Source organism: Nomascus leucogenys, chromosome 4 (genome assembly GCF_006542625.1).
Source record: "Nomascus leucogenys isolate Asia chromosome 4, Asia_NLE_v1, whole genome shotgun sequence".
NCBI classification, from domain to species: domain Eukaryota; kingdom Metazoa; phylum Chordata; class Mammalia; order Primates; family Hylobatidae; genus Nomascus; species Nomascus leucogenys.
Genome location: NC_044384.1, coordinates 45,678,063 through 45,698,302, shown reverse-complemented (window position 1 = coordinate 45,698,302; position 20,240 = coordinate 45,678,063). Strand labels below are relative to the sequence as shown.

The 20,240-nt window shown below is 35.4% G+C and overlaps 1 protein-coding gene across 4 annotated transcripts in view; it reads right to left on the bottom strand.

Annotated features, from left to right (window-relative positions):
* The window catches only part of NOL4 (nucleolar protein 4), a 381,073-nt gene that overhangs the window by 235,966 nt on the left and 124,867 nt on the right, over positions 1–20,240 (bottom strand). For all 4 annotated transcript variants that reach the window (XM_030810603.1, XM_030810601.1, XM_004087724.3 and 1 more), the window contains one exon: positions 12,899–13,031. In XM_030810603.1, coding sequence (XP_030666463.1) covers positions 12,899–13,031 — 133 coding nt within the window. The remainder of the gene's footprint in view (positions 1–12,898; positions 13,032–20,240) is intronic.

Genomic DNA, 20,240 nt, shown 5'->3' with positions numbered 1-20,240 from the left:
GATAAGTCTACTTAACTATAATCTGGATAATTTCCACGTTATACACATTTTAATATTCTTTTAAAATATTTTTATGAGATTGAACTATTACTATTATATAATGTATGTTATTTTAAGACATGTGACTTGTGTAATTGATAGCTGAAAATAGCCTATTTTTCTGGATGCTTTATGTAGGAAAATGGTACTCTTCATCAAAAACATATCTATTTTATTGTATGTCACACAGAGCAAGGCTGAATAGTTATAAAATAAAAAGCTTATAAGATAAGGTACATCACTATTGACATGAGTGGATGGTCATGAATGAAGAGTGTTTTTCTTTTCCTTCCATCATAGCTTGGTCTTATTATTTAGAATAAAGCACAGTAAAATGAAATGAGAAGATACAAAATAATAAATGCAGCCAAAGAGGGCAGCCACATTTTCCTATTGTCCTTTCCAGACAAAGGAGAATTGGAGGGAATGAAAGAAACTGTCAAAAGTCAATTACATATTTAATAGATATAAGAAAATATGAATTTTAAACACAGGGCAATTATTGTCAAGAGAGATTATTGAACAAACAAAATTTAGGTTTGCTTCTCCTGTTTTAGAGAGCTAGATAGAACCAATAAAGTTCAATGGCTACAAATAATATTTTAATTTATTTATAACAATGCAGAAACAAAGAGGATACATGCATGATAACAGGAAGTTACGGGAAAACATCTACAAGTGGTTATTATAGACAGATTATAAAAGCATAAGCTATATAAAAATATTAGCTATATTATTAATTTTCTGTTTAGAAAATAAGAACATAATGGAATGGTTGAGCCTGCAAAGCATAAAACAATAGGTGTGAGCAAGCATAAGCTATAGGATATCATAAATGCAGTGGTTACACAGCTGGGCTTGTGGCAACTTAGAAACTCATGCTTAAAGCCATGGGCATCAGAACCAGAAGGCTGTGTTCCAATCCTGTTCCTACTACTTAGTAGTTGTGGTGATGATAGTCTGGTAAATTAGCCTCAGTTTCCTCTTGCGTACCAAAAAAAGAAAAAAAAACTTTGTCTACCTCAAATGGCTCTAGTAAAAACTTTAAAAAGCTAATTCCTCAAACAGCACCTAGCATTCAGTAAACAGTCAAGAAATTTTAGTTCTCGTCATCATCTGCCCTTTGAGTTAGAAATATCTTTTAAAAATAATCAGATTTTATATGGTTGAATTGGATGAGAGTTTATATGGTTTTTATTGACTCTAAAATAGAATCATGCACACAATATTTTAGATAAACAAACTACTGGTTCTGCTAGCAGGCTTTAAGAGAGTAGCCATGTCCTCACAGAGACCACTTTAGAACCCCACATCAGCATTCAGTGCACTAAACTCCACTGTCCCTATACTGATAACCTGATTTCTCTTGAATGTTTTATCACAGATTTGAATAAAGACAGGGCTAAGCAGTGATGAGTTGCATGTTTTATTCTGTATGGCACCAGGATTGATTCTTCCTGACATTGTTACACCATAACAATAATGACATGTTAGTAAATTAACCCCATAGGGAGAGATGGGCTGACTGATGATATTTGACTGCCAGAAACCCTCAAAATTTCTAAAACGTATATGAACATTTAAGGTTGCCAAAGACATAACAATGCAGTGGTTGAAGGAAATCTCAAGAAATACTCCAGTACCTCAAAACCTCAGGAAATATTTTGTGAAAAGTGATTGAGAGAAATTAAAAATTATTGTTGAAAGAGCTAAAGCTTGCACTCTGTCTCTCTCTCTCTGTCTTTACATATACACATACCCACACATACACACACGTACATTCAAAATGGATTAGGGATAAGGGTTCTTATGAATGAGATTCTTCATAGAGGAAAAAGAAGGAAGTGATAATTTCACAATATTTTGGCAATATTTGTGAGCTTTCAAGTTGACTACAGTTTCTTGAAAATGGGTGGCAGATTGGGAGGAAAAAGGAGGAAACAACTCTGAATGACTCTTGCAGTCAGGACGGGAGGGAGAAACTAGAAGAGTGGAAAGTCTGTTCTTTCAGGAATCACCTTGGTTTTCTAAGGAAGGGCCAGCTGGGAGAAAAATGGGGGTGTCTCCATTGCTTTTAATTCCTTTCTCTAGTTTAAGAAGGCACTAAACCAGTTTAGAGATGTACAGAAAATGAGACAAGATAAAATGTGAGGAACAAGAAAGAGAACCCTAACAGGGTGAACACACAGATGGTTCTGGAACTATAATAAAGTTTAGAGAGAGATTATCTAAAGCTTCTCATTTATAAATATAGAAAAGGTTGTCCAAAGTTGTTAATAATACTTATATAATGCTGCAGAACTAATTACCGGCCGAGGAAGTGTCAATATTTATGGTTGAGAAGTCCTTCATGCTGTCTTCTTAATGAATTCACTTTAACATGCCAAAGCTACTAATTATTTTATTGCTTCATAGCAGATTGTGGTTGTAGATAAGGAAGAATTCATAGACTTCAGGAACCCCAAAGTAAGATATAAAAAGGACAGAATATTCATCCATGGACGTTTTTGTTGTTGTTTCTTTCTGTTTGTTTTTCTTTTAGCATCAGGCCCTTCTTCCTTAGGGCTACTGCAGTTTGTTGGGGGTTCACTCTAGACCCTATTCACCTGGGTCCCTCTTGCTCCTGGAGGTATCACCAGTGGAGGCTGCAGACCAGCAAAGATGGTAGCCTGCTTCTTCCTCTGGGAGTTCTGTCCCAGAGGGGGGCACCGACCTGATGCCGGCTGGAACGCTCCCATATGAGGTGTCTGGAGAGTCCTTTTGGGAGGTCTCACACAGTCATGAGGAGCCAGATCAGAGACCCATTTAAATAGGCAGTCTGGCTGCCCCTTGGTGGAGCGGGTGTGCTGGGCTGGGTGGAATCCCCCTCCTCTGGGCTGCCCCGACTCTCCAGAGCTAGCAGACAGGAAAGACTAAGGCTGCTGATCCAAGATACCACGGTCGTCCTTCCTCCTAGGGGCTCTTCTCAGGGATATCAAGAGTTCTGTCCAGGCCGGGCACGGTGGCTCACACCTGTAATCCCAGCACTTTGGGAGGCCGAGGCGGGTGGATCACGAGGTCAGGAAATCGAGACCATCCTGGCTAACACAGTAAAACCCCGTCTCTACTGAAAATACAAAAAATTAGCCAGGCATGGTGGTGGGCGCCTGTAGTCCCAGCTACTCGGGAGGCTGAGGCAGGAGAATGGCGTGAACCCGGGAGGCGGAGCTTGCAGTGAGCTGAGATCGTGACACTGCACTCCAGCCTGGGCGACAGAGCGAGACTCCGTCACAAAAAAAAAAAAAAAAAAAAAAGAATTCTGTCCATAAACCCCTGACTAGGGATGCTGAAATTGTAGGAAGGAGGCCCCATCCATTGAGGAGAAGGAAAGCAACTGCCTATATAATATTTGGCAAGAATAACTGAGTCTAAGGGTTGAGTGCATTTCACTACAAAAGTAAGCAGATGGGGAAGAAATTTCAAAACACTATTTCAATTCAAAAAGTATTTATAGTTTATTGTATTTCAAATACTGTGTGTGGCTCCAAAGAGAGTATGCAAGGATACATAAGATATACTTTGTTTTTTGTCCCCAAAGCACTCCCAGTCAAGTGGAGAAATGAGGCTGATAAGAAAATAATCACACTGTAAATTTATAATAATTATAATGAAATATCCTTTCAACCCCTTTCTTCAATACCTTCCAACCGTTCTTTCTTTATATCACCCACAATCTAACTAGGATCGCTATAAACCTAGTAAATAAAGATTTTCATGGTCAATTTACCCCTACGTTGTAGTTGATTTATCTGTCTGCACAGCTGCCATGCAACACCAGCTTCAAAGCCCTACTAAGCACTGAAATTGCTTTTGCCCAAAGGCTAAAGCTGTTTTTTTTTTTTTTTTTTTTTGAGATGGAGTCTCGCTGTCTCCCAGGCTGGAGTGCAGTGGCGCGATCTCGGCTCACTGCAAGCTCCGCCCCCCGGGGTTCACGCCATTCTCCTGCCTCAGCCTCCCGAGTAGCTGGGACTACAGGCGCCCGCCACCTCGCCCGGCTAATTTTTTGTATTTTTAGTAGAGACAGGGTTTCACCGTGTTAGCCAGGATGGTCTCGATCTCCAGACCTCGTGATCGGCCCGCCTCAGCCTCCCAAAGTGCTGGGATTACAGGCGTGAGCCACCGTGTCCCGCCAGCTGTTTTTAAAAGAAGTAGCAGCTAGCTGACCCAAATTAGTATAAGAAAGTTATAAAGAAACACAGAATGGTGTTCAGTTTATGGTAAGAGTTTATAAAGGCTAGCCAGGTGATAGTAAAAACAAAAACAAAAATAGACAAAAAAGACAGTTGTTCAAGACTTTCAAGTTGGAAATGCAGGTGGTCTGATTCTATAATATAGCTGGATATATAAATTGATAGGTTCAAAATTTATTTGAATAAATTCAGAAAGGATATGTATTGTCTAACATCTCTCCAGTTGTTATGAGGCTTCTTAATTTTATTTACGCCTTCACAGACAGACAGAAATCCGTATTTAAGGATTAAAGGGTCTCGCATCTGCTATTTGGTCCTAACAGAACTTTGGCATCTCCTGGAGGTGCTGAAACTGATTGAACTCTGGATCCACATAAACATTCATGGACTGGCAAACACTGTCATGAAGATAGTGACAAAACCAAAAGAGTAATATCTCAAAACAAAGAACTAACCCAGCAGTAAAATTTCAAATTAATCTGACGTCCTTCGCTGATCAGATTAGACTCTCCAAGGCAAGCGTGGAACCAAGCCAATTTCCCCTAGTTTTTCCCAGAGGATCAGAACCTAGCTAAGATGGAACTGGTCTCTAGGGTGTGGCAAGTTTGAGCCTGAAATCAATGAGCTAATTCTCTAAACGAGCACTCATTTATATGAAAAAACACTTATGTAATATGAGTAAAGTATTGAAAGGCAGAATTGTCACTAAGAAAGGTACAGCAAACTCCCAAATAAGTGATCTTAAATGTAAAAAGTAAATAACATTCCCTATATATGCATTTTAAATAAATACACAACTAAACATCATTCTTCATACTTATCCTTCATATGTAAGTCAAATTGCCTTTTCTTCTGCTTTTGGAAACAGAATTACTGCTTAAAAGCAATTTCAAATGATTAAATACTTACACATGAACACACACATACACACAAATAACAATATTACGAATGGACTTAATAATCAGAATTTCCTCCAATTCATAGTAACATTCTTTCAAATTACTTGTTTTCTTTATATTACTTATAAAGGTAGTTTATACTTCTGTAAATTATTATACAATTATTTATAGAGCAACTGCCATAAAGAGAGCTTTCTAAAAGCTTCATTGGCTTAACTAACTCAATTCAGAATATTTAAACAAATTCATCATGTGAATTAGGCTTAATAAGGCATTAAAACAACTTGAATTAAGAGAAAACAGCAGCATTGTATCATTTTTAGGTATTTTAAGTCCAGAAGTGTATGCAAGTCAAAAAGTGAGAGCAAAAACACCATTAGGAACGAATTCAATTTTGAAGTCAAATATTTTAGTACATTTGTGTAAAAGAATCAACATCCTTTTAACAATTTTTGCTCTATCCCAAGTTTCCGAAGCAATTGTAAACACTGAAAGAAAACAAACTTGCACAAGAAAGAAAATGACTTACACAAGACAACATAATCTCTCCAGGGAATCTGGTGTTCAGCCTGAAAAACATTTTAATAGCTTTTCTGATTAAAATTCACCATCACAAAAAAGTTAACCACTGAATTTAATTTCCTATTCAGTATACTGTTTTACATCACTTTTATTAAAAACATGTTTTATTAGATTTTCCAATGAAATTAAATAGTGAACAGTACATAGTTCTTGCTTTTACTGCTGGTTTATATGCTTTAATAATTACATAAAACTATCTTATTCAACCAAATTAAATACAATTTTAGCCACAAGCATATTTTTACTAAAATTTTATTCACATATAAACTGGGCAGTAAAAAAAGCATTGCAAAGGAGTATTTCATGTGTGTTGTGTGTGTGTCCTAAAGTCCAGTGTATGCAGTGTTCATATACATGAGATTGAAAACAGACTGTAAAATTTCTTAGAGTAGAATAGGAGCATTTTCAAAAGTTATAAAAGAACTGTCATATGTGGCAAATGTCATAACTAAGAAAACAGAGCTAACTGAAACACATACAAACACATACATATACTAGGAATGAACTTACATGCTATTCCTCATTCAAAAAGTAACTCAGAAGTTACTGGTCACAACATTTGAGCATGAAGTGCCCCAATGTGACTTAATCCCCTTTAGACCTATTGCCATTTTGACACTCCAAAACAGCTGGGTAGAATAGTAAAGAATACCTTCACAAGCATAGTGTGGAACACTGGTTCCCATTCTTACATCCCACACAATTGCCTCAGTCATCCCATCTGAGATGGGTCCCATGAATCTGTATTTGTAAAATAAATTCCCAATGTAGGAGTTTCAGGAGGCCAGTTTAGCACATAATCTGAATTAGGATATAAGAAAAAGTGAAACTCCAACAATCGTATCTGTTAATGTACTTATTTATCTCACAATCAGATTGCTATTTTTTGTTAACTTACTCCCCTCTGTGTTTCCACTGAAAAGACGACTGTGATAATTTACGAGTGTACAAGTCAAGAGATACACAATGTACATATGTGAGCATCATTGCTATCTGAAACAAATGCATCTCTGCATTTCTGTTTCAAAACACTTTGTTTCCATATCTTTCATATTTTAGTTTAAGCTATTTTAAAGCTTGAACCATTAGTTCAAATCAAGGAAGTATAGCAATTTCATATGGTTCAATCTAATATGCAATGTTCATGCTTGTAAATCCATTGTCCAACTTATGCTAGAATTTAATATGTATTAGTTGAGGGAAGAATGAAATATTGGACCTCACATCATTTACCCTTGTCCTAAGTATACCCAAGGATCCAAGTGAGTTACCTTTTAGAATTATATCTCTGAATGGTATATTTGCCTTTTTTTTTTGACTACCTAGCTTCTGAATATGCTTCCTATTTTTGGTGAATTCTATTAATATATTATATGTGTCTTAGTGGGAGGCAAAGATTTTTACTATGGAAGCCAAAAGGCTCAAAGGACCATGGGAAAATATTTAATATAGAAATATTTTAAATGGATTTCTTAATAGCTTTTATAGCTGATTAAGCTGACATACAGAGAATTTAAGGGTATACCTCAACATTCCTTTGTATTCCTATTATCTTTTTAAAAAATGCAAATATATATATATAAATTGTTGCAATTGAAAAATACATAAATATATTGGTAATATCTAATAATCTTTCTAATTATTTGTGCTTAAAAAAGCACAAATACTCCCTTACAAAATATCCATGGTTTACATTAAAGTGTTAACTCAGAAAAGTGATTAAAATGGTTCTTAGAAAAGTATCCTTCTATAAACTGAAGTGAAATGCTTATTTTGAACTGAAACTTTAAGTCTGTTTCTAAATCTGTCACTTTTCTTTTGCCAGATATCTTTTTAAAATAACTTCAGACAAGGAATGAACATTGGCTGTTTTAGAAGGTACAAATTCATAATAAAGTAAATAATTGATTTAGGAAAGGGAATACTTTTTTGAGCTAATCCATGCTGCCATAAATGTCTAGGATCTGAGATTCAAACACAGAAGCTCAACTGACAAAATTTCTGTTTCTAATCCATTTAAATGGCTGGCAGAACAAGAAGAATGCTTACAAATTGCTGAATATTTGAAGGATGCCTTTAGCTGTTAGGCCTCGAGATGCTTTTTGAAATTCTGTGAACCGCAGCCATTGCATAGCAAAACTTCCTTCTAATAAGCTCCTTATATTCCACAACACCTTCAAGGTGTTGTGCTTTTACTCATGCTTTCATGAGTAAAGCAGATGTATATATAACCTTTAAATGATTTTAACTTAAAAACATTCTTTTAAGTCTGTAAAAAAAAAATTTAAATAGCTCAACATAGTTTCCTCAAAACCAAAAATGAGGGTAAAATACTTTTTATGCAAAAATTCAGCTTCTATGCACGTTTTGCCTTTATGTTTTTATTGAGTTAGGGAAATATTATAAACCTAAAAAAGGCAAAAGAAGCAGAATACTATACATTAATCCTGAAGCATTCTTCTCATTACAAATTCTTCATTCAGGTTTGTGTCTTCTTGACCTTTATCTAATTATCTAGCCTGGGGAAAAATATTTATTTTTCTTCTTTTTCACCTTTTCTGAGTGTAAACATATCTATATATATAGATATATATATTTCCAAAACAATGCACATTTGATAGTCTTCTTTTCCCTTGATTTTTAATGAATACCTTTCAAATTTTCTATAACCATAGTGAAATAAAAATTGTAAAAAAAGTTATTTTACTCTTCATTTTATATGGTGCCCAATAAGGACATTTTTACCTACCTGTTATAATTATTAGGAAGTATTTATAAAAATCATAATATCCTACTTCAATTTCTCTAAATAAAATCTTAATCACTTAATGTTAAAGAAAAAAACATTTTTAATTTAACTTAAAATATTTGTATTGTTTAGATTTTCAAAATATTAAACAGGGATTTCGGTCAACTGTTAAAATAGGAATTTCTCCTATAGTTTTTCCAGACTTCAGACACATTCAACCAATGGCTGCAGAGAACAGAGTTTAACTGCCAGTCAAAATAAAATAATGATCTATATCTACACTGTCTGACACAGTAGCCACCGGTCACGTGTAGCTATTTAAATTTGAATTAAAATTAAATTACAATAGTTTCTCAGTAACACTAGCCATATTTCAAGTACTCAATAGCCACAATATCCAGAGCGACTATCATGTTGGACAGTGTGACACTATTCTGAGATTGCAGAAAGACAACTGGGCACTGATTCCTAGGCTTTTCTTCAGCCCCTTCTTCTCAACATCTTTCCACTGAGTCTCCTCAATCCCCATCATACTGGATTCTTGCACAGACCCTTATTCTCAACCTATACCATTTGTTTTCAACTTAGGGTAATTTTGTCCCACAAGGGACACTTGAAACATCTGAAGATACTTTTATTTGTCACAGTTGGGAGAAGGGGAGCTAAGAACATGCAGCAGGTAGAGGCCAGGAAGCTGCTAAACATTATGCAATGCAGAGGACATCCCTCTCCAACAAAGAGTTGTGTGTCAATAGCGGCAACACTGAGTTTGATACACATTCCTTAAAATTGTGTGTTATATGAGGTAGGTCCCATGCCTTTTTTTTCTTACTGTGATATATACACACACACACACACACACACACAAACACACACATCCCTAATATAGGAAGCTCTAAAAGAAAGGTAATGTTAGACAAATCAAGATACGGAAGAGCATAAATGACATAATTCTAGGTTTTTGATGACAAGATTTTCTGAGTATGTATAAGGGTGTGTATTTGTAAACAGGAAAAAAAGAAATTTTACAGAAGGTTGTCAATATTGATTACCTAGGAGAGTACCATTGTCAGAAGGAAGGACAGAAGAAAAGAAGATAAATATGTAAAACTTATGTTACAAAATATAATTATGGTGAAAAGTTATATTTTAATCATTTAAATGATGGAGAATGTAAGAACTAACTCAAGTGAAGCCAATGAAAGGAAAACTTTAAGCATGTGAAGACTCATTAATTAATATGGTATTTTCATTCTAGAAGAGAAACAGCTAATAAGTGAGAAATATAATGCAGTTTCATACAGTGATAAGTCCTCTGAAGAATGTTAACAATTAGGAAATAGGTAAGGGGAGATAGTCCTGAGCTCAGGAAAGATGTCAGGGCTTGGAGAAATAAATTTGGGATTCATCTAGATACAGATGGTATGGAAAGCAACATGATTAGATGTGGTGTCCTAGGGAGTGAGAAAAAGGAAGAGAGAGTTGAAGCCTGCACTCTGGCATCTATAGAATAGAACATAGAAAAGGAGCCCACAGAGATGAATGAGACAGAAATTGCACCAGAAAAAAAAGAGGGGGGGAGCGTTGTCCTTAAACAGTAGGGTTGAAGGAGATGAGGACTAAGGGTTGACCAATGAATTAAGCAACAAGAAGCCTGCTGGTGATGTTCACAAGAACAAGTGAAGTCGGTGGCAAGGATGAAAGCCTACTTGAGATGAGCCAAAAAGGGTAGAGTGGAAATAACAGGACAACTCTTTCAGAGTTTCACTATAAAGTCTTTTGCAGGGGTGGTGCAGAGAAATAGGGTAATGAATGAAGAGATGCAATGGGATATGATATGGTTGAATGTTTCTGTCCCATCCAAAATTGATGTTGAAACTTAATCCCCAACATAGCAGTATTAAGAGGTATGTCCCTTAGGATGTGTCAGTCTCATCTGATGAATAGGATTAGGTGCCCTTATAAAAGAGCTTGATAGGCCAGCCACAGTGGCTCCTGCCTGTAATCCCAGCACTTTGGGAGGCTGAGATGGGCGGATCACTTGAGGTCAGAGTTTAAAACCAGCCTGGCCAACATGGTGAAACGCCATCTCCACTAAAAATACAAAAAAAAAAAAAAAAAAAAATTAGCTGGGTGTGGTGGTGTGTGCCTGTAGTCCCAGCTACTCAGGAGGCTGAAGCAGGAGAATTGCTTGAACCCAGGAGGCGGAGGTTGCAATGAGCCAAGATCATGCCACTGCACTCCAGCCTGGGCAACAGAGCAAGACTCCATCTCAAAAATAAAATAATAAAACAAAATAAAACAAAAGGGCTTGACAGAAGGAGTTTACCCCTCTTTGGATCCTGCCACCATGAGAGGATATGGTGTTCCTTCCCTCGGGAGGATTCAGCAATAATGTACTATCGTGGGAGAACAAGCTCTTCCAGACACTGAACCTACTGGCACCTAGATCTTGGACTCCCAGATCTTGGACTCCAGAACTGTGAGAGATAAATTTCTGTTTTTTATAAATGACTCAGACTCAGGTATTTTGTTGTAGCAGCACAAATGGAAAAAGACAAAATCAATCAAGGCATTTTAAAGAAGATATTTATCAAATTATGTTTGTATGTAGATTCTAATAATCCAGTAGAGTGGGGAAAACCTCTGATGCAGGAGAAAGAGGAGGGATCATTGCAAGAGAAAACTCAGCAAGAAATGTAAGAAGAAAGTATCTTACATGTAAGGCAAGGAAGGGTTAGGCCTAGGTTAGAAAAGGAATAACTAGATAGGTGATTACCCTTGAAACATTCATCAATATATCATGAGAAAGTGCTTTTCCCTAAGAGTACATAATATTTGGAGTTATTCTACTGCATTTGATTAAAATCAATATAGATTTATATCACAGCAGCTGTGCCATAGCCAAAGACCTGCAGCTTGCAACTTCAGTCAAGCAAACAATGAATTTGCACAATGAGAGACATCCTCTACATTCTCTATACATCCTCTACATTATCTATATTCCCTAAAATTATAGACTACGACGATGAGGAGATACCTAAGTTAAATGCATAAGCAAATTAATGGAGTGATGTACATTACTAAGAATATTTCAGTTACTCTATGATCTTGGTGCTATACAATGGCCATTAAAAAAATACAAAATCTGAGGAATGCCTACTCATGTTTTAGAAGAAAAGAGAAAATTTATATCTAAATCAGAAAAACTTCATTCTTATAATATTTCCAAATAAATGGCTTTTCTACTATAATAGCTATTTTAGCACGTAGCAATTAAGATACAATCTTAAAGTTACTGATAATCAATGCATTCCTCATTTTCTTATAACTCATGCTAACAAGGACACCAGCATCTTAATCTGAAATGAGAAAAAGCCCCTCTGTTCTTGGACGTTTTTTTATGCTTAGAACTAGGGATTTCTTAAGCCTTGCCAACACAAACAGAACACAAATAGCAGCTAGAAATACAGCAATCTTTCACAACCAGTTTGTAATAGCAACTGTCAGAGAAAGCAAAGATTTTTTCAGTATCTATAAATGTAAGTACAAAACTCTTCAATCAAAAAGTTCATATGAACTTGTTAAATACAGAAATAATACACAAATTTTGAATATAATTGGCCAATTTCCTTCTATTTATAATCATTTTTGTCCGCAATTATGAAAATAAGTCACATTGACTTGTATACATAATTGTATATTTACAAAGATAAAAATCTACAAAGGTAGTGTTCAAAGATCTCCAAAAATATTAGGCCTACAATGTTAGTATGACATCTACTTTCTCTACATATCTAGCTTTCCTCCTATCAAGAACAATAGGCTGATTCAGAAATCTTTAATGAACCCAGGAATAAGAGATCATGAGCTTGCTTTCCTTAACAGCTGAATAAAGTAGCTCAAAAATCATAGCAAAATATCGTCTTACTCAGCACTATTGCTCTGGTAAAATTTCCTTTAATATCTAGTGATTCTTAGTTGAAACTTGTCTTTTACATAAAAGGTAAACATCTAAATTAATCTTTTGATCATATTTAAATGCTTAATTTAGTCAGAAGAATGACAGCCCAAGAAATCAAAGCTAGAAAATATCACAGAAACCAAACTGTATTGAATTAACACATATTTTAAGTTCAGGGAGCAAAACATGAATTAACTTGAATTTTATAACCAATATCTGCTTATAAATCAGTCTAACACCTTGGTTTTGAACAAAGTTTTGAATTAAAAAATAGTGAAGTGGATGATATAACCTAAATACATAGAGAAAAGTTCCCATAGAAACAGGTAGATTTTTAAAAATTGACACAAGAATTAAGAGGTAGTTGTTCTTTCCATGCATTCTGACTCATTTTTTTGCTGTTGTTTTGCTTATTCAGTCAAACTGAAAGGCTTACCATCTTGCTGGCCATGAAGATTCTGGGGACTTTGCATTCTTTCTTCAAGATTGGAGCTAAGATCAGAGTTCACAGCTGACATCCGTGTTGAATCACTCATGTCAAATTCATCACTTTCTATTGAACTTTCATCCTGAAAATAGTTTTAAAATATCATCAAGCATTTTAAAATATAATACATTTAAATAATAACCATTTTACCTACACAGTCAATTGAAGTTTAACCAGGAAATTTTTAAAGAATTCAGAAAAATATGTTACAAACTAATAGATGTTTAAAATAACAAACAATGGGCCGGGCATGGTGGCTCACGCCTGTAATCCCAGCACTTTCGGAGGCCGAGGCAGGTGGATCACGAGGTCAGGAGATCGAGACCATCCTGGCTAACATGGTGAAACCCCATCTCTACTAAAAATACAAAAAGAAATTAGCCGGGCATGGTGGTGAGTGCCTGTAGTCCCAGCTACTCGGGAGGCTGAGGCAGGAGAATGGCTTGAACCTGGGAGGCAGAGCTTGCAGTGAGCCGAGATCAAGCCACTGCACTCCAGCCTGGATGACAGAACGAGACTCTGTCTCAAAAAAAAAAAAAAAAAAAAAGGAATAATTTCTTCCTTCAAGGAATTTAAAGACTTGTGAAATAATATAAAGAGTGATTTTATAGTAAATACCTTCTAAAAGAGTTAATCATAAAATGTAACATAAAGAGAAATACAAGTTTTGATTAAAAACTAAATGACCAAAAAATGTTGTAAGCAGAAACCTTAGAATGCAGAAAGGGCTTTATAAAAAAAAATTTTCACGGGCAAACAGGATAGATTCTAATAAAGCGAACTTATATATTAGGTTCAAAGTCCACATGTAATGGAGAGCAAGGTAATCTTAGCACATCCTTTCTTTCTTTACAAGCAAATATAAATTGCACGGCAACCACAAAGAGGAGTTCTAGGTAAAATTGTGCATGAAACATTTACTAAAAGTCAGTTCATAAAATGGAATTACCAAAAGGCCAGTTTGCCGAATGGCCAATTTATCAAAACTTTCCAAATATTAAACCACATCTAGGATATATTATTGCAGTCGTTTTACTGAAGCAAACTTTGTTTGGAGAACTGATTTTTGGAAAAATGGTATACTTATACAGGCTGGAAGGCCCGGGAAACCTGTGCAAAATGTAAATGTTTAATCAAAATCTCTAGCTTTGACTTTAATTTGTAAATGTTTGATCTGAACATTTAACACTAATATAATAATCAGCAGTAGTAGTGCTATTTATGTTGCACGCATTGTTCTTTATATTTTATCACAACTATGAATTAGCTACAAATTTTCAAACAATTTATAGATGAAGAAATTGAGGCACAGAGAAGTTAAATCATTTTCCCTGCTATTATGTACTAGAACCGGTAGCCATATGAAGTCATCCAGACTTGAGGAAACAATATATTTGAATAGGAAGAATTACCTTGGTTTCATAAATGACATCTTGGCATCAGCAAAGAAGTTTCTATTATTAACGAACAAGACCATCCTGGTAGACTAATAAATTGGCATTCTGATTCTTAAGTCAGGCTCGGTGGTTTTGGCTGTGGTGTCTTTCCTTTATCAAAGATTGGGTCATGCTTGGGCACACTGAGTAGCACTAGCTCTTCATTAAGTCAGTAAGGAAATGCCACTGTGTTAGATGTCTGGACCATCAGCCACACAGACTTCTCTTAGTTGCATGCCCTCTCTCAATACATTATGTTTACTCCAATTCTAAATTCTAGTGTGTGTGTGTGTGTGTGTGTGTGTGTGTGTGTGTGTGTGTGTGTATGCAAAAATAAGAGACTTCAATGTGGACTGACATTATCAGTGATAACAATGTGGACTTGTTACTAGTGTCGATCATATACAAATAGATACATATATACACACGTTGATAGATGATACAGATATCTATTAGATACACTATATATAGTTTCTGTGATGTCATAGTATTTTACAGGATATTCTCAGAAGCCAGACTTCCCAGATTCAGGTCCATATTCTGCCAGTTATTAGATACGCTACCTTAAGCAAGTTACCTTAACTTACAGTGCCTCAGTTGCTTTATCTATACAATGGAAATAAAAATTGTGCCAATCTCACAGAGTCATATGAGGAGTGAGGGCACGTACTATATTTAAAGTATCTAGAACAATGTCAGGTACATGATAAGCACAATAAAACTGTTTAATATTACTATATGGAATATACAATAAATTCTACAGTATATAAAATTATGCACATTTATTACAGTATATGAACATATATAACAAACTATAACACATTTCAATATAATGGTAAAGGCAAACAAAATGTGTTACTAAAGTAGCTGTGTGTTTACATAAACATATAAACAGTCTTTATAAGTATTTGTTATAAAGGTCACAAAAAGCTAACTATAAGTAATCTAGTAAAATATCATTTATACGGCATATAAATATGTAAAATGTATATGTATATGAGGATACGTATGTGTGTGTGTATTTATGTTTAAAGAAGAGCTAAATATAAAGATTCAAGTCACAGCCTCTGTTCTATGAAATGGTTGTAAAAACAGCCACAGCATATTATGGAAAATCAATATATTTTTTATCACCACTAAAATGTATGCTGACACTCTTGCCAGCATACATTTTAATACATTTAGATGAGAGATTAAAATGTTTATGTAACCAAATATATAGTTATTTATTTTTGTAATTAAAAAACATATTAAATTATTTACCATCATAAGTGGCTTAATGATTAAGAATATTTTAAATATTTTCCTCCACTACTACATATGAAATATAATTCATTTTCACAATTACATTCCTTATTAGAATTCAATTGTTATACATTTGTTAAGAGCTTTAACAAGACTAAGTGCATGTATTCATTCTGTATATTCTATTCTAGTTAATATAATTGATTATTGTTTTTAATAAAAGCTAGCAGAGGTATATGAAATATAAGCTTGTGCTTTTTTACCAACATAGATAAAATACTAATTACACTAGGAAGAAACTACTGAAGGCTTCTAAGAATAAGGAATCAGAAAACTTGACTGATCTAATATTAAGTATTTTATTCATGATTATCTCTAGACCATTCATCTAATTCCTTTCCTCTATGAAAATCTATTTTGTTTGACAACCAGAAAAAAACTCTCCACATCATACTGTGTGAGCTTATTTCTTACATGACTAAAATCTCATGATAATGAAAGTCATGGCCAGAGACCATAGTAATTCTGCCTCCTTGAAACTTAATGTTTTAATATTAGAACAATTTAACTGTAACAAATAATTTTCTTTTCAGTCTTTTCCCTTTTAAACATGGCACTTATTTATTTCTCAAAAGCTTTGTTATGGAGCTTTTATTTCTATCTTCAGAAATTGCTTGAAATGGAGAGCCCAATCTGCTCCATATTTCATTTTGGTTTTCAAGTTCCAGATATTATCTATAAAGGGTCTCTACCATGTACCTCCTGATTTCACCTGCTATTGTCCTGCCTGATTAGTTCAAACTTGTATTTTGCCATTTCCTAAACTATGTAATAATAGTCTCCCAGTTAACTTATCCACATCCAGTTTCTCTACACCAGTCCTGCCTATTAACAATTGCCAAATTAATCTTCCCATTTCTGAACATGTCATTTCTCTGCTTATAAATTTGCAGCCCTATCCATTGTTTATCAAATAACGTGTATGCTATTCAATCAAATATTTACAGTTTCCCATAAGACTGCTTAAAAACCACTCCCACCAATCTTCTCTTCTGTTGATTTTTTAAAACTTTTCACCTGCTCAAATCAAAGCTTACATTATCAGCATCTCTATGAAATTCATCATCTCAAACCTCAGTGTGCATGAGTGTAGATCCTGTTAAAAATTCATATCCCCAGGTCCCACATATCAGACCTAGAATTAGAATCTTTGGGGTGGTGTCCTGCAACATGTAGTTCAATGAGCTATTTAATGCTGGCTATCTGCCCAGTCTAGTGCTGTTCAAGAAAACATTGTGCAATGATGGAATTGGTCTATAATATTCTCTATTCAGTAAGGTAAATACTAGTCGTATGTGGCTATTGAACATTTGAAATGTGGTTAGTGTGACTTAAGACCTGAATTTTTAGTTTTAGTTAATTTTAATTAATGTTCAGTTAAACTTATACATTCACATGTGACTAATGACTACCATCTTCGGCAGTGCATAAGTGACAATCCTTTGTTGCGAGATCTTGAAAATATACTCAGTCATTCACTACTAGCAATACAGTAAACATCTTAATAGATAAATTGTTGTTTTATATATCACATTCCTTAGGATAAATTTCTAGTCAAGTAATATAAATATATTTGAAAAGTTTTTAATAATTATCATCAAATCATCCCCCAGAAAGTTTGTTCAAGCTTAAACCCTCACCAATAGTTTATAAGAAGGTCAAATGATCTCATATTGGATACAGTATTTTGTAAAATCTTTCTCAATGTAGTAAGCCTCAAATAACAAGTTAATTCATTAAAATTTTATTTTGGTTAATATAGGAGGTTGAGGTTTTTTTATGGTTATTGACCATGTAGAGGATAATTTCCAAAGATGGCTACCATGGATCCCTTCCCCTCCCCACTGCCCATTACATGCATGCCGCTCCTCAGATCAAGGAACAGTATTTCTCTCTCCTCCCCTTGAAAGTAGGCTGGTTTTGTTATTTGCTTTGGTCAATAGAAATGTGGCAGAAGTGATGCCGTGCCAGTCCCAGAACAACAGGGAGCTTCCATTTCCTGTCTCTTGGAAGCCAGCTGCCATACAATAAAGCTGTCAGATAAGAAGTCTGACTACCCTGAGACCAGCACACTGTGAGGAAGCATAAGCCAGTCACATGGAGAGTGAGAGGTCACGTAAAGGAGCATAAAGGAGCATCAAGGAGCCAGGTACTTAAGTAAGGTTTTCTTGGACTATCCAGCCAGGTCCAGCTACCAGTTGAATGTCACTGGGTAAATGATCCTAGCTTATGCCAGAAGTAACAAAATAAATCACCCAGAGGTTCTTGGCTAACTGCTTAAGCCATAGAATAATGAGTATTAATAAATCATTGTTGTATTAAGACACTAAGTTATAGGGGTGGTACATAGCAAAAGAAAACTGAAAAACATCTTATTTCTCCCCTTTGAACTACACCATAGCATTCTATTTACACTGATTTGTTGCTTAAAAAAACAAATAGTTAATACTAATTTTAAGTAGATGTGTTGCAGAGTAGGAAGACTTTGGGCTCCAAAGTTATTTAAACCTACGTTCAAATATCTAATCTTCTCTCTACCAGTTTAATCATTAGGGTAAGTTTTATCAGCTAAAAACCTTGGTGCCCCATCTGCAAAATGGAGGTGGAAGATGTCAGTGGTTCTAAGTAGTAAATTATTTATGGCCAGTTTCCTAAATTTTCCTGTGTATTTTTTCTCTCCACATCAATTCTTTCTTTGATGGGTACATAAAAAGAGTAATTTAATAGAATTTTGACATTGGAACATGTTTTGACATTTTTCACAAGATAGTCTTAGCAAACTGTTTAAAAATATTATTTCAGGCCAGGCACGGTGGCTCACACCTGTAATCCCAGAAGTTTGGGAGGCTGAGGCAGGTGGATCACCTGAGGTCAGGAGTTTGAGACCAGCCTGGCCAACATGGTGAAACCCCGCCTCTACTGAAAATACAAAAATTAGCCTGGCATAGTGGCAGGCACCTGTAAACCTAGCTACTCAGGAGGCTGAGACAAGAGAGTCCCTCGAACCTGGGAGGTGGAGGTTGCAGTGAGCCGAGATTGTGCCACTGCACTCCAGCCTAGGCAACAGAGTGAGACTTTGTCTCAAAAAAAAAAAAAAAAAGACAACAACTATACATGCTTCAGTCCCTGATTATTTCAGTATCTCTGGAAACATCCTGACCTGTCACTTCCATGAACTCTTCCCTAATGATGTGGTCTTCTACCTTTCTTCAGCCATTTTGCTCTCATAATCATGTTCTATGCATTTCATTACCAGCAACTGCACATCCTCCAAAATCTTGATTTCAAGCATCTCATTCGCTACACAACATCTCAAATTTCCCAGATCACTTGCTCTAGTATTGCATGTATTCTAGTATTCCAGTGAAATTTCTATCCCATTGACATTTATCACCCCTTGATTCTAACCCTCTAACCCTTTTGCACTGATCTCCCCTGCTCTTGCCCCACCTCTCTCATGACCTCACTTATATTCTTATGTGGCTAGAATTCCATGGCTTGTCATTTTAATCATACCCTTATATACCACTTCTATTCTTTCGACAAGACCCAAAATATGAGTAATTCTGTTTTTTCCCTTACTCTCTTCTACCCATGCCCCTATATAGCTGGACATAGAGATGAGCAATTATTTAAATGACTTCACTTGAAACCCAAAAGAGGTCCATTTTCCTGGATAATTCACTCCTCACTGTCTAGATTTCTACTTTTCACATCCTCTCCTCTTCTCAAACTTTCAACACCTTCTCAAACATCTTCAGTCTTGCTTTTTTTTTTTTTTAACTGATGAATTAGGAGCAAACAGAAGAACAATTCCGTAATCTCCACCACTATTTCCATTTGCCTACCTCTATCTGATCCCTCCTGTCTGTGCTGCATTCTAAGGCCAACTTTTCCACTTTTGTACAAGAAATCCTACCTATTAATGCCAACGATATTGCTTCATCAATTCTCCTTCCTCTTTCCTAAATCACTATTTTCCTCTGCTACATGAATCTCATCAACATGTGAATATGCTATAATTTATCTGATTTTAGAAAAAAATATATAATAAAAAACTCCTGTTCCCATGCTCCTTCTAGCTCCTAACTCTTTCCCCTGCTCCCCTTCATAGCAAACTCTTCAATGGCCTTGCTGCTGTCATCCTGAGCACCCCATAAAAACTGCTCTTGTAAAGAACACTATTGACTTCCACCAGGCTAAATACAAATTTAATTTTCAGACTTCAGTATAATTGACTTATCACTTGATTTGACATAATACATTACCATAGACATATTGAAAAACTTTATTTCCAGTTTTATTCTAGTTCACAAACCCTCCTGCTTTTCCTAATACCCTGGCTGCTCTTTCTCAGTATGATCTGTTGGTTCCTCCTCATCTGCCAGATGTTATAACACTGGAATTTCCCAAATCAAAGTTATTGGGCTTTGTTTGTTCAATCTACACTCACTACCTTGGTAGTACCTTCAGTCACATGGCTTCACACACTATCTGCTGATAGATGATGCTTGGCCTTATGTCTAGCTTAGTTCTTTGCTCTTAATTAC